The sequence below is a fragment of the Thalassophryne amazonica genome, chromosome 3 (assembly GCF_902500255.1).
Source record: "Thalassophryne amazonica chromosome 3, fThaAma1.1, whole genome shotgun sequence".
Taxonomy (NCBI): Eukaryota; Metazoa; Chordata; class Actinopteri; order Batrachoidiformes; family Batrachoididae; genus Thalassophryne; species Thalassophryne amazonica.
Genome location: NC_047105.1, coordinates 70,875,090 through 70,891,159, shown reverse-complemented (window position 1 = coordinate 70,891,159; position 16,070 = coordinate 70,875,090). Strand labels below are relative to the sequence as shown.

The window sequence follows — 16,070 nt, the reverse complement described above, 5'->3', positions numbered from 1 at the left end:
AAACAGCAATTAATGAAACGTTGTACTCAAAGACATGTATAATATCACCAATATTGCATATTTCAATGGTTTTACATTTATTTAATTACCTGAATGCTATCCATATGTTGTTATGTAGGTGCTAGCATGTTGTAAATAGTATTACTGCATTCCTCAGCCTTGAATATGTAAGATTAGCCACTGAAATCAAGAACCTTGAAGGTCTAGAGCCACCCTGCTCAGAGTGCCGCTCTCATTGGACCGACATCTCTGCTATTTTGGACTTGTGGGATAGCTCGCGCCCACAGATTGAGCTCGCCTGACTTCTTTCACCACCCTGCTCAGAGCATCGCTCTCATTGGAGCGACAACACAGAATGTGTCTCTTCCCAGATAGATCTCTTTCAGTGCAGCTACTTGTTCTGACTTTAAGATGAAGTTAAGACCCAAGTCTTTCATTACCAACTGTAACTGGTCATCAAACCATTCCAATCGTATCTTTCTGAACTCTTCCGCATCAAACTGCATCGTGTCAATGTTTACAATGTGCTTGAGCAGGTGAAGTTGCTCGTTAAACGTTAAACTTTAAGTTTCTGATATATTTATTATGGTCACTCTTAAAACTTCAGTTATCTTTATAATTTTATTACTGGTAAATTTTAGAATTAATTTAGATGAGATATACTCTTTATCTCACAGGAACTACTTTTTGCGCAGGAATTCATCAAGCACGTCGGCTGCGGCCACGTATTAACACAGAATACCGAGAAACTGGCTAGAAATTTGGCCAAAACGAGAGCGCCCATTTTTAGTTTGCCATAAGCTAAGCTAGTGGCGCTCGTGAGAGTGTGAGTCTAGAGCCTGAGCAATTGGCAGCCATTTTGGAAAATGGCCGCTTCTGCGATGCCACTATAGCCAAAAATGATCTGGTTGGTATGCTCTAACTGTGTGCCAAATTTCATGCTTTTATCATCAAAGTCAAGATTCACCTCAAATATTGTGCATATCTGCTCCACTAATAACCATAACCCAAACACACGACAGGTCCACAACCCCCCCACCCGTTTGTGATCTTTTGATCTCATCACAAAAATCTACTCCTACATTTCATTATGGTGTCATGAACTAATAGACTAAATCATTTTTCGTGAAGGCATCACAAAATATCTGTGAGATTAGGGAGGGGTGTTATTTCAAAAAATGTGGAAATCTATAAATGTTTGCATGGAATATGAAAATATACATGGAATAAACCATAGCAGGATAAATTTTGGGTCATTTGGTTCCAAAAACCCATATGGACGGAGCGTTTGAAAATTTGAAGTAACGCGTGTGTCGTATATGTGCTGTTGACGTAGAAAACCACTCTGTTGCTTATAATTAGTTCATTGTGGCCATGTCATTCTTTACATGTAATGATTATACTCAACTGATGTTCAAGAAATAAAACTTTTGTTTGTTACAATTGATTGTAACATATGTACTGAAATGAGGTTTCTTGTCAATTACTCTTAAAAAACACCAGATAGGCTTATTGTTACTATAGATGCTGAATATAAACTTGGAGTCAAGCAACATTTGGAGCCAAATTTCAAGTCTCTAGGTGCAGCGGTTCTCAAGATATGACATTTTCGTTGATATGTTTGGCGATTTTTGAACCCGATTATCTTCACTGGCTCCGTCCATATGGGTTTTTGGAACCAAATGACCCAAAATTTATCCTGCTATGGTTTATTCCGTGTATATTTCCATATTCCATGCAAACATTTATAGATTTCCAATTTTTTTGAAATAACACCCCTCCCTAGTGAGATATGGCTGTCAATCAAATCATAAGGATCTATAATAGAATTCAATATAATACAGCATGTCAAAGCACTTAATGGGCTGCCAGTCAAAGTCTTCAATACAGAAACCTCTTTTTTTGCTGGTACTCCTTGTGTTGTGGCTATCTGCAGTGCATCTGTATTTTCACATGCTTTGTGTGTACTTGCAACAGATGTCAAAATAAATTGTTGCATGTGATGTAGATCATATTTGTTTGTGTTCTCTGTGTCTGCAAACACTTTGGAGGAATTTTTTATGCAACTTGTAATTAATGCAGGTGGGTTTTGTAGTTTTAGGAGTTTTCTGCATTAGTAGCAGTCAAAAAGACACGTTTCAAACAATCATTTTCGTTTTAATTTTGTGCCCCGCACCCCTACCCTAAAATTAATGTCAATTAATTTATTTTATTTTTATTTTATTTTTTGCATACCGATCGCAGATCAAGAAGCCGAGTGCAAAACACTGACAAAGAAACGACTTTAAAGAAAACGACTTAGCGCTGTTTGCACCTTCCGCGCAGGTAGGCATATGGAGAACGAACCGAAAGCCTTCTGTTCTGTCTGGGGCAGTGATCAGCAGCTAAACTCCGCGAACACCTGCTCACACGCAACTTGAAGCTGTCACACGCAGTTAGGCTGAGCGCGTCTCCCAGCAGTCAGCGCGCCCGCCGCCCCCGCAAACCAACAAAGGCCCGGAGCCCCAGTGTGACCTCACACCACCCCACACACCCCCACAGCCACGGGCCGGCCACGCGCGAGCTCGCCCGCGTCCATCCACAGGGCTGTGCGGCGAGTGGGAGGAGGAGGAGGAGGAGGAGGAGGAGGAGGAGCTTTGCGTGCACGTTAAAAAGAGGAGCCCCTGCAGAGTGGCCTGCAGACAGACTGACAGCTCTGCACACCGACACAGACCTGCATCACTGTTTGATGGACAGAAGACCAAAAGTGTGACCCGTCATCAGCAGAAGTTCTCCTCAGTACCTCCAGGTAGGCAGCAGCCTGCACACTCCGGCCTTATTTCTCTCAACCACCTGCTTCTTTTCCATGATGCATTACAAAAATGACTGTCAATAAGGTGCACATACTGAAAAATGCGTGTCAGAGGCTAAACACCTTTTATGTGGGGAGAAGTCTTATTTCTGAGTTTGCACATGTTGGGTCCTGTGTCCCAGTTCAGTCTGAATTCTGTGTCACTGACCTGGAGATGTGGATCTTTTAATCCCACGGCTGTTACTTCATCCATGGAGCAAATCCTGCAATGCCCCAGATTGTGGTTGCATCCTGTCGCTGTGACTTGATCCAGGCGGGGTATTACCAGGTCAAGAGCTGACCGGGATTATCACAGGAGTCAAGCAACAAACAGAGAATGCATATGTACGTGAAGGAACCCGTGAGCTCCATCCTGTCCTAGAAAAACTCTGCACCTGTAGCTGGGAACTGTCCAGTGCTGAAACCATCATCACTGGACTGTTGCTGTTATTTATGAGTGATCACTCCAAAATGTACTCAATATCAGAATACACTCAATATTAAGTCTGCTGTCATCACGGCTTTCCTGAAACATACAGCCAAAAGAAGAGAAGGCCTTCATCGTCCAGTGATTTATACAATCAAGCCTTAACAGCTCGACACACAATCCTATTAATCACTTGGTACCACAGACTTGCATTAGACCGATTTAGGATTAGACATAGAAACCTGCAGAACCTTAAATCTGAGTCCAAACAGTGTTTTACTGTTCTTCCTCTCTGTGTGTTAGTGTGCTAATGGGTCAAATCAGGCCTCAGTTTGGGATGGGAACCTCACAGTGTAAAAGAACACAAAACCAGGACAAGTAATTACTAAGAATGAAAAACTGCTACATTTTTATTTAAATATAAATAGAGATGAACACTTCCTCTTTAGCAAGTCATAATTTCATTTTGGCACACTTGTTTAAGTGAATTGGGCTGTATTTAATCAGATTTGTACAATTTTGGGGGGCTGTTTATCATGTAACAGATAGTACATGCCACAAACACAGAAAGGCAGACAGACAAAAAATAGATAGGAACATTTTTCTTCAAAAAAAAAAGGGAAAAAAAGAAAAAAAATTGCATTTGCCTTTTTTTAATGTTCAGGGATTTTATTTTTTATTATTATTATTATTTTATGTCAAATCAATTCAGTCCTATCACTCAGATTTATTAGCACTAAAAGAACTTTAATAATATTAAAGACAGTCATTGAATGAAAGTATCAATAATAATATACTATATAATATAATAGCTGATCAATTAAAGTATTGAAATAGATCAATTAAATAAGATACACAGAATTGAATTATTATAAATAATTGAATATACTGAATAATCCATATTAATCCATAAAATAATATGATTTCCACAACAGCAATTAGAATCAGTAAAAATGTCTGATTTACAAACATTAATGCAATAAAATAAATCAAATGGAGATGGTGGTGACATTTATTACATTTATTTTGTTGTGGCAGGCAGGGACGTATCTGGCAGCCAAGACTACACATTTAATTTCTCCCAGAAATAAGGGCAGTGCCAGTTTCTCATTTACTGCTAAATTTTGTGATTTGGTAGCGTTTTTTTCCCCCACAGACTTTAGAAAGAATTCTGCTGTGATAACTATGTATTTTATACATTCTAGTGGAAGGTGTGATCTGTGTCTACAGATGAAGATATGACTCACTTATAAAGAAAATAACATTTAACTCTACATTCATCTTGTGCCTAAATGTTTTGCACAGCATGACACACGGCATCACTGATGATGTCACCAGTTATAGTAGAAATCATAAGATATCAATCAAAATGATTAACTACACTGAACAGCATCTCAGTATTTTTCCTTATATCCCGTGTTTTCTGTAATGACATACGTGATGGTTACTATGGTGACTTGTGTGTTGTTTGCAGAGTACAATGATGATTAAGTCGTATTTGAGACAAGGTGAGACAGAAGAGGTCTCCAGCCCTCTGCAGTGGATGGATGGTGACATGAGCTCACCTGATGGCGAAACATCAGGCTCCTCACAGCGTTACGGAGCGGCGGGACTGAGCCAACAAGGCAGGGAGCTGGGCAGTGAGGATGCTGAGGAAGATGAGGAAGATGAAGAGGAAGGACAGCAGGATGAAAATGGGTCCAAACGACGAGGGTCAAAAAAGAAGAGAATGACCAAAGCCCGGCAGGAGCGGTTTCGTGCCAGGCGTATAAAAGCTAACGCCAGAGAGCGCTCGCGTATGCACGGCCTGAATGATGCGCTTGAAAACCTGCGCAGCATCATGCCCTGTCACTCCAAAACCCAGAAACTGTCCAAGATTGAGACCTTACGACTGGCCCGCAATTATATCTGTGCGCTGTCTGAGGCCCTAGAGGGGGGTGTGTCCACGGAGAGCAGGGCCTTCATGGAGACGCTGTGCAAAGGTCTCTCACAACCCACCACCAACCTGGTGGCCGGCTGCCTGCAGCTGGGCCCAGGTCCCGGTGTGGGACTGAGGCCTGAAGACAGACCCGGGACTCATGGTCCAGCAGCTCTCAGTGGGGTGGTGAGCTACTCTTCACCAGGCCTGCCAAGCCCTCCTTACGGTAGTTTTGACTCTGCTCACCTCCTTCACTTAAGGGCAATGAAAGCAGGCGCATATGAAAATCACTCCTCAAATGAGTACAGTGGCGGCAGTGTCGGAACCCCTCCGTATGACAGCCCCCCTACACCGCCTCTCAGCATCAGCAACAACCTGGTACCCAAACCAGAGCTGTCGCCTCACTACCTCCCACCGCAGCAGTACTCCCCCACCCCCGTGGACCAGAATCAGAACCTGTATCACAGTCAAAATGTTTACGACTTGCACTTACAGGGGCCATATGACTCCTACCACACACCTCACATGCCCCCACGACAGATAACCTCCATCTACAGGGACTAGAAGAATCAAGTGGGTCAGCCATCAATACTACCCGGATACACTCTTTGATCCAAATGTTGACTGATTCTTGATGTCTGCTCTTTGGACTTTAAAAAGGTACAGTGTGTAGGATTTAGGGGTGTTTATGTGCAGAAATGGAATATAACATTCATAACCAACTGTTCACTAGTGTATTAGTACCTGCAACAATTAATTACTGCCTTTTCATAAGCTTAGAATGAGTCCTTCTTATCTACATGGAAGTGGGCCCCCTCATGGAGGCTGCCATGTTGTATCACAAATTCAATTTAATTTATTTAGTTTATATAGTGCGGAATCACAAAAAAGCTGCCTCAAGGTGCTTCACACAAGTAAGGTTTAACCTTACCAACCTCAAGAGCAAGCACACAGGTGATAGTGGTAAGAAAACTCTCTCAGATGATACTGAGGAAGAAACCTCAAGCAGACCAAACTCAAAGGGGTGACCCACTGTTTAGGCCATTCTAACAGTTACAAGGTTTTGTAAAGTTTTACAAAACAGAACATAACACAACAAAAGAAGATGCATTTGAGGAGACGTCCATGGAGGTGTCCAGGCTACAGGCAGGGGTCATCCAGCAGTGCTCATGCCATTCAGTGGGACTCTTCCCGCGGCAGAGTCCGTTCCACGTTCCGAGTCCATTTCAGAAATTATGCAGTCATCAAATCCAGCCCGTGACATTGTGATGTCATCCATACCTCAGACAGAGAGAAGAAAAAGCAGAATTAGTGGGCCAGAAAAACTAACCCTAAGGTATAATTCATCAGCATTAAGCAACAGGAAAGCAGAGAAAATACTAAGGTGATCACCGGCCGCTAGCCCTAAACTTCATTAACAGACCCAGAATTTAGACAAAAGTTGAGGCCGAGGCTCGCTCCTAATAGAATGAATTTAAAAGGATAGGAAGCACAGTACCATGCTATGGCAGTATGCTAGCTGTACGAAAGGGAGAATAAATGCATCTTGTGTCTGGATTTGAATGTCCAGACTTACCACTACATTGATAGCAAAAAAAGTAGCAAAAAGGCCTTAGAAAAAAAGAAGAATCAGTGGTAGCTCCTCTACACACGGTCTGCTGGTTACTAGTGCAAGCTAACAAGTTTGAAACCCTTGTTTTTGTGAATTGGAGGCTACATACATAATGACTATCCAGCCCAGTCTCACATTTTTTTTCGTCTCCCCGTGACGAAATGAGTCAAAATTTTCATGATGGGTTTTTTTTTTAACTCACTATTCCTAACCCTACTCCTACCCCTGACCCTAACCTTAACCATAACCTAATATTACTCTTTCCCCCCACCCTAACCATAACCACCCCGACCCCCCCCGCCTCCCCTTTTAATTTGTGCAGCCATCATGGAATGAATTAGAATGAATTTGTGCTGCCGTGACAAAAATGAGGCGCTTTTCGTCACAATATCACAAACCAGTAGATTAATGTATATTTCGGGCTCCTGAATCACGACTTGCTGTGACACCAGGTTGGACTATCACAAAAGACGGCAAAGGAACATGAAACCCCATCACAAAAGAGGTGAAAATGTAACCAGAAACAAACTTGATGATGGCATAATGCAGTCTGCAACCTCACCACTAGATGACACTAAATCCTACGCACTATAGCTTTAAGGCTGAAGGATCAGCGTTTCTAAGTAGACTGCTGCTAGAAGAGCAGGAAAATAAATGTTTGTTTTCATGTGAAGACACTGTTAAGACAAAACAAAAAAATAGTTTGGAAACATTAAAAAATTAAGAAGTAAGAAAGTTTCCTTCAGATTTTTATATTAAGACAAATCATGTGTCACATCCTCATTGAACAGAGCACTTAGTTTTGAAAACATGGGCTATTTTACATAAAGTATTTTTATTTATTCTCTAATTTAATATTGTAAATATGTACTTTTTAACGTGTATGTTCTCAGCGTGTTATAGTTTTCCTTTTGTATGTATTTGTGGTTTAGGCCTTTGATTTCTTTGTAACTTAGATTCATAGCTTTTATTTATTTCTTTTTTTTAGTGTACAGGTGCTGTTTGAGTGGCGTCTGTTTAGTTTTGCAGAGCAGAAGATGTATTTTTGAAAATGGAAAAGTTCAACTGGAATAAAGTTAATGTGAACTTTAGAGGATAAAAAACATCCATGTCAGGCAGGAATGTCTGTTTTAATTTTTTGATGTAACACACACACACACACACACACACACACACACACACACACACACACACACACACACACACACACACACACACACACACACACACACACACACATACACACACACAATATCAGTTTTTTTTTGTTTAACTTGCACAATTTATGTTATTAAATATTTTTAAGAAGCCAATTACTGAACTTTTTTTTTGTATCTGTAGTTAAAGATGCTAAGACAGACACACAGACAGACTCAGTTTTCTCCTGCTGCAAATATTTCATTTTAAACAAACAATATGCATGTCAAATAACTATAATGTGGCATTATTTCAACTTAAACATATTTCAAAATAATAGTTACAATAAAGATATATTTCAGTTTTTATTCCTTGACTGTCAGAGGTTTCCATACACCAAGCTGAATGTCTCTAAAGAACAGAACAATCCAAAAGATTCCACAAACTGATGGAAATGTAAAAGCTTCTGAAGGACCATTCGGTATAACTGTGGGTTAGCTGGGGGACATCTGTCTCTATTTACGTAAAGACCCAACTGCAGAATCTTCTTGTGCCTGAGAACAGGGAAAAAATATGTAAAGAATTAAACCAAGGAGAACACAACTATGGCTCTCTACAGGCCGGGTTCCCTCCTTAGGAGACATCTCGAAACGTTTCATTGTATACACTCCAAATACAAACAAACAAAACCCCACCCATTAGACTAACTCAGTTCAATTTTCTATGTGATTTCCATCCAATAAATGCATGTGGTCCCAACTCAAATTATATAATTTCAATGAGTTGGGGCTACATATATTTATAGGATAGAAATCCTGCTCAGTATTGAACTGTTTCTCCAATGAATTATGATACTGTAAATCTATTGTATAAAAGTAAATGAAGCTTGAGGCACCACAGACTTTACATCATTGAAGAAGGAAGCCCAAACTAACAGGACTTACTACAGGAACACAAATAAGGAAGTGATGAAGGAGTTGGAGGCATCAAATACAAAGGCAACATCACTTGACAGTCTAAAGGAAACCATTAATCCAAAATGGACACAAACTAAAGACTTGACCTTTGTCCTGGTGATCTACTGTTAATTTTTCTCGAGCTTTTTGCATGTGTTGTACAAGTTGGTGCATGTGAGATGTGGAGGGTATGAATTCCACATCCATGTTTATGACATGTTTCAGTGAACGTCAGGATAACACTGTGCTTCCACGTTAATCATGAATCTTTGCCTGTCCATCCTGTGCTGCAGCGTGCACGTGTTCATTTAAAGCACACAAGATTACTGCAGCTAAACCAGGAGACCTGTGCACAAAAAGAAGAACGTGAACAAATACACCATAGCTCCTATACTGCACATATTCCATTTTACCAGATAATCCATTAATCAGATAGAATGTCTGATTTATTTCAACATACATTTTTTAAATAATAGTCAAATATAAATTTATTTCTCTTTATATTCAATATGCCAGATTTTTAGTGATTCAGTGATATCAGTTATGATAAATGTCTCATTGAAGATTCCAAAAGATTACAGAAATTACTTTCAAAAGCCTCTGAATGACTAATAATAATAATAATAATAATTCCAGGTTAGCTGGTGCATCTTTTACTACCTGTAGAACCAGTACCTTCTTGCATTTCAGAGCTACCCCCCTCCCCCCAAACAAAAAAATGTAACCAAATGGACTGCATTTATATAGTGCTTTTCTATTCGTATCAGACGCTCAAAGTGCTTTACAATAATGCCTCATATTCACCCTGATGTAAGGGTGCTGCCACACAAGGTACTCACTACACACCGGGAGCAATAGGGGATTAAAGGCCTTGCCCAAGGGCCCTTAGTGATTTTCCGGTCAGGCTGGGATTTGAACCGAGGATCCTCTGGTCTCAAGCCCAATGCTTAACCACTAGACCATCACCTCCCCCTCAACCAAGGCTTCTTTCTTGAGAGGCAGAACTAAGTCTAATGATTCTGGACAAACTTTAACAAACAGCATGATAATAAAATATAATGTGCAAATAAAGTTCAAACAATCAGTGTTCAGCAGCAGCAGCAGAAACGTGGTGATCAGGACACACACAGTCCTGGTTAGCAGGGTGACCACCCAGTGAGAGGTCAGCAACACGGGGTCACAGGATCACACTGGGTCACACTGGGTCATAGCTCATTGCTGGGAATGGGCTGAAAGAATCGTGGTAACTGTGAACATTATCTCTTTGATGGTCAGCTTGTTGTGATGTGTGTTTTCCAACTATAGTGGAGTCCGATGTCACGGTCATAAAAATGTTCTTAATCCTGAAAAACACAGTGCTAAAATCTCATGCCAGACCCCCTCTCTGCTGTTTTCACAGGGATTAAAATAAGCCTGCATAGTGAGTCTGTTCGGAGTACTTTTAGTGACTAACAAGGAAAAACTGTGACTGAGTTTCAGTGGCAGTTTGAATGAAAAAAATGCAGATTATTCCATCACAGGACACTGGTTTGGACTGGGACTTGGGTTGTGTTTGTTTGCTTTGTTGTTGTTTTTTTAATCCATAATGAGAGATAAGGGAAACAAAATATTCCCCCTGATGCAAAGAGCACTAGACGTGCTAGACAAACAAGACCTACCACTGCTCTCAGCATTTCTGACCCCTGATCCCTTTAGCACTAATGTCTATGTGCAGAACTAACAGTGACAGTGTGTGAAAATAAAAAGACAGGCAGACAGAAAAGAAACAAAGTTTTGTTTAAAATTGTGTTTGTGTCATGTTTTTGCCTCTGGAACCTGGGTATCATTTGTACAGTTGTGCTCAAACGTTTACATACCCTGGCAGAAGTTTAGTTAGTTTTTTTGTTTGTTTGTTTGTTTGGTTTTTTGGCCATTTTTCAGATAATATGAATGACAACACAAAAACTTTGTTTCACTCATGGTTAGTGATTAGGTGAAGCCATTTATTGTCAAACAACTGTGTTTACTCTTTTGAAATCATAATGACAACACAAACTACCCAAATGACCCTGATCAAAAGTTTCCATACTCCTTTTCTTCATACTGTGTGTTGCCCCCTTTAACATCAATGACAGCTTGGAGTCTTTTGTGGTAGTTGTGGACGAGGCTCTCTGATGGTAAAACTGCCACTGAATATGTTTCAGACTTTATTTACATTAATTACAAAGAAATACAAACAGTATGGCACTCTATGGTAAATCTGTATGGAGTAGACAGTTCTCAAAAACTGAGTGACTGTGCAAGAAGGAGAAGAGTGAGGAAAGCCACCAAGACACCCAGAAGAAGTTATGGGCTTACAGTAGTGTTCAGAATAATAGTAGTGGGGTGTTCACAATAATAGTAGCATCTGCTGTTGACGCTACAAACTCAAAACTATTATGTTCAAACTGCTTTTTTAGCAATCCTGTGAATCATTAAACTAGTATTTAGTTGTTTAACCACAGTTTTTCAAGATTTCTTCACATCTGCAAGGCATTAATTCTGTTGGTTTTGAACCAAGATTTTGCTCATTTACTAGTGTGCTTGGGGTCATTGTCTTGTTGAAACACCCATTTCCATTGCCATGTCCTCTTCAGCATAAGGCAACATGACCTGTTCAAGTATTTTGACATATCCAAACTGATCCATGATACCTGGTATGTGATATATAGGCCCAACACCATAGTAGGAGAAACATGCCCATATCATGATGCTTGCATCACCATGCTTCACTGTCTTCACTGTGAACTGTGGCTTGAATTCAGAGTTTGGGGGTCATCTCACAAACTGTCTGCGGCCCTTGGACCCAAAAAGAACAATTTTACTCTCATCAGTCCACAAATTATTCCTTCATTTCTCTTTAGGCCAGTTGATGTGTTCTTTGGCAAATTGTAACGTCTTCTGCACATCTTTTATTTAACAGAGGGACTTTGCGGGGGATTCTTGCAAATAAATTAGTTTCACACAGGTGTCTTCTAACTGTCACAGGACTTACAGGTAACTCCAGACTGTCTTTGATAATCCTGGAGCTGATCAATGGGTGAGCCTTTGCCATTCTGGTTATTCTTCTATCCATTTTGATGGTTGTTTCCGTTTTCTTCCCGCGTCTCTGTTTTTTTTTTGTCCATTTTAAAGGATTGGAGATCATTGTAGATGAACAGCCTGTAATTTTTTGCACCTGCATATAAGTTTTCCCCTCTCCAATCACCTTTTTAATCAAACTACGCTGTTCTTCTGAACAGTGTCTTGAATGTCCCATTTTCCTCAGGCTTTCAAAGAGAAAAGCATGTTCAACAGGTGCTGGCTTCATCCTTAAATAGGGGACACCTGATTCACACGTTTGTTCCACAAAATTGACGAACTCATTGACTGAATGCCACACTACTATTATTGTGAACACCCCCTTTTCTACTTTTTTTTTTTTACTAATAGCCCAATTTCATAGCCTTAAGAGTGTGCATATCATGAATCCTTGGTCTTGTTGGATTTGTGAGAATCTACTGAATCTACTGGTACCTTGTTTCCCATGTAACAATAAGAAATATACTCAAAACCTGGATTAACCTTTTTTAGTCACATAGCACTACTATTATTCTGAACATACTGTATGTGGCTGTGATTGGAGAAATTGTGCACAGTGCAAGTTTTGCATTTTGCATCACTACTCTTAGCTTCATAGTGGAGTAGAGCAGAGAAGGATTTTCTTTCACCAAAACATCAAATCTAGGCTTGCATCTCAGATGTACCTTCTGGCAATTTGTAGCTAAACTTTCAGGTCTTCTTTTTAAGAAAATCCTCCTCTGTACCACTTCATCATGAAGACACATAACTGGTGATTCAAAATGATCCTTTTTGTAATAGTTATGATCAGACAAATAACGTGGTATAGTTTTCAACATCACTGGAGCATTTTTACCTTTTGACCGCTGTGTAATTCTACTCCTGGCTACAGCTGCCACCCTGGGATAGCTGTACTACAGTTTTGTGTAGGCCATGGTACACTGAGGCTGGATTCCAAATGTTGTTTCTTCACCTTAAGTGGTACAGATTAGGTCAAAATTGATGACTGGCTCATGGAGTATCTGCAGTTATCTAAAAACCCAGTAACCGTGCAAGGAGACTGGCGAGGGAAGCAACCAAGACACCCATGAACGTTCTGAAGGAGTTACATGCTTATAGGCTTGGTGTCTTCACTCTTTAGTTTCCTTCTTGCACACTCACTGAGTTTTGAGCAGTGCCTACTGTTTGTATTTCTTAATGACTGATGTGAATGAAGATCAAAACACATTCAGTGACTTGGAACTGTTCATGTATTCATACCCTGACTTATCTAAAGAAAACTAATGATTTGCATAAATAACAATAAACAACAACTTTTATGACTAATTGCTTATGACCTCTGAAAATTGAGATATTATGTTTAAAAATGACAGCAAATCCTAAATGCTTAATGCAACATTTTTGTTAAACACCTTGAATTAAAGTTAAAAGTCTAAACTACAAGCACATCTCGATTATTTGATTTCAACTCTATTGTGGTGGTGCAAATGACAGCAGGGGTGGTGGCCAAGTGGTTAATGTGCTTGGTTTCAGTGCAGTAGCTTCCAGGTTCAAATCTCCATGTAATGTGGAGTTGCATCAGGAAGGGCATTCGGCGTAAACCTATGCCAATTCAACATGCATTTTCTGTGGCGACCCCAAGTGCAAACAAGGGAGCAGCCGAAGGGACTTACCTTTGTGGTGGTGCAAATGACCAAAACAAACAAACAAACAAACAAACAAACAAACAAAAAACAAGCAACAACAACAACAAAGGAGCTAAAAAGCTGTTGACTGAATCTTAGTGTGTGATAGGGGCATTCAGTCAGTAATCCTGTCTAAAGCACAGTCTGGGCTGCAGCAGCTCATCTCCTCTGCTGCACAAATTATTGCACTAAAAACACAAAGAATCAGTCACGTAAGATTTTTGAAACAATTATTTCAAATTAATTTAGAAAACAATCGACATCTTTTAAGGACAGAAAGGATGAGGTTGATGTAGCAATGAAATACATTTAAAAACGGTGCAGTGCCACCTAGTGGCGGGAATGAAATAAAATAAGACAGATGAATGACTTAATGTAGCCACTAGGTGTCACCAACACACAGTTTGGAACTGTGAAATCTGACCTGGCCTTTTCTTCAGCTGCCTGTTTTATGCACATTATGCAAGTTCAGCACAGCATCCCAGCAGAATGGCTGAAGAGTGAGAACAGAATTAACCTAGTTCCATGTAAACTGGCAGACGGAGTGTGTCTGGATCAGAATAATCAAGTTAATGAAGGAACCCTGGGACTCAGCTCTGTCAGAAATCTGCACCTGTCCTGTCCAGTTTGACATCAATTCAGAATCTATAATTTAGCATTAAAAAGGACTAATAAAGGATGTCACGCAGATTAAATCTTCAAAAGCAATGCTGAAGAGCGAACAGAGGCGATGGTTGATGTTTTTATAGTTAATGTGGAAAAAATGAAGACAAGAGATGCCATCCAAGGTGAATATGTGAAAATATGATATTCCATTGAGCACTGCTGGCATCAGCTGAAGTGGGTTTAATTAAATGTTTAAAGCTGTACTGCCTTTCAAATTTCACAAAACTGACACAATTTAGTTTCTACCGAAATCCAAACATTATAACGTCGACCTATTTTTGGAACATGTTGCAAAATTACAGCTCATTTTAATGAAGAGAAAATATGAGGGCAATTCCATAACACATATTTTCTTTTCCTTCTATGCTGTCGTGTAGACTCACAACAGGAGGATGCACGTGTCCGCGTGTGTGAGGTTTTTCAGATTACCTGGGACCTGACCCACATCTGTAAGATGTCTTGTAAATCACTTCAGAGGTGTTATCTCTTTACAAAAACAATGTTTTTAGAATTAGAAGTGTTTATTTGTCAATCCAAAAATAATTTCTTTATCCAAAAACAAGCTGTTTCAGAGTGTTTTCCTCCATCTTGGTTTATTTTGTTCAAGCAAGCTTCCAACGGACATCATGTTGTCTTTCTTTGCTTTGATTGGCAGTTGCAGTGTCCTTCCCAGCATCCCTCACACAGATTGGGGGAAGCTTCCCACATGAGCTGACATCACTACCAAATGTAGGTCATGGCCGGTTGATCGCTTGAAATTCTTCTCTTCAGGGGGAGAAATTCTAAATTGTTTCCAGACAGCGGAAATTTTGATCATATTGGCAAATCATATTATAAAACCCTTATTTAAATGCTAAGGAATAAAATCATAGTGGTGCCAAAGAAAACTGTTTTTATGACTTGAATCTTAAAAAACCCAGAGGCCGTACATCTTTAATAAATGCATTAACACCATTGTATTTGTCATCTCAACTAGCCATAGAATCTGTTGCATGACCATTTAATGTGCCACCAAATTTGTTTGAAAACCCAATATTCTTTGTGTTGTTATAAAACTTTGCTTGGACGGCAAAAATGTAGATGAGCGGGTGAGTGAGTGAGTCAGTCCATTCCAGCCAGATTGTGTTGACCAGTGTTTCCCAAACTGTTAAATCTGGCAAAGCCTAAATCATCACACCCCTCATCACCGGTGACCACTCTGCCATAACAAGTTTTGTGCAAGAACTAGCTCAAAGACAAGTTAAAATTAATAAGTTTACATTCATATTTCACCATTTCAGTTCCTAGCTAGTTTATTTATTTAAGCCCATACCATTTATAACTGTTGTGGATATTAACACACATTTATGTGTTGTAGGTTACTAGCAGAGTGTAAAAGAATGTAAAGTAATAAAGTAATTTTCTTTGTGCATATGTATTTATTTATGTTTATGCATAATGCCCTTTCAACAAACAAACAAAAGAAAACCCCAACAATGTATTCTACCAAAACAGGTAGGTGTGAAAGCTGCCTCATACCAACCAACCAAAAGAGGTGGTCTCTCTCCGATCAATTTGAACCATGACCCATTGCTTTTGCAGTGTGATAACCCTTTTTGGATAGTTCAGACTTTCTGACACATTACAGGAAGGAGGCAGGTTATCGTCACCCATTAAACACTAGAATGAGAAATGTTCAATAATTTAATTTATCTGACAAAAACCGTGCGACTCTACATAAAGACACATCCAGGCTGGACAAAGTGATCAGGTGGACTGGCT

At 39.8% G+C, this 16,070-nt stretch overlaps 1 protein-coding gene across 1 annotated transcript; it reads left to right on the top strand.

Moving 5' to 3' along the window:
- Positions 1-4,735: 4,735 nt before the first annotated feature.
- Positions 4,736-5,927, top strand: LOC117507930 (neurogenic differentiation factor 4-like). Its single transcript, XM_034167681.1, has one exon. It carries the CDS (start codon positions 4,738-4,740, stop codon positions 5,737-5,739), a length of 1,002 nt encoding a protein of 333 aa, XP_034023572.1. The 5' UTR covers positions 4,736-4,737; the 3' UTR covers positions 5,740-5,927.
- Positions 5,928-16,070: the final 10,143 nt, after the last annotated feature.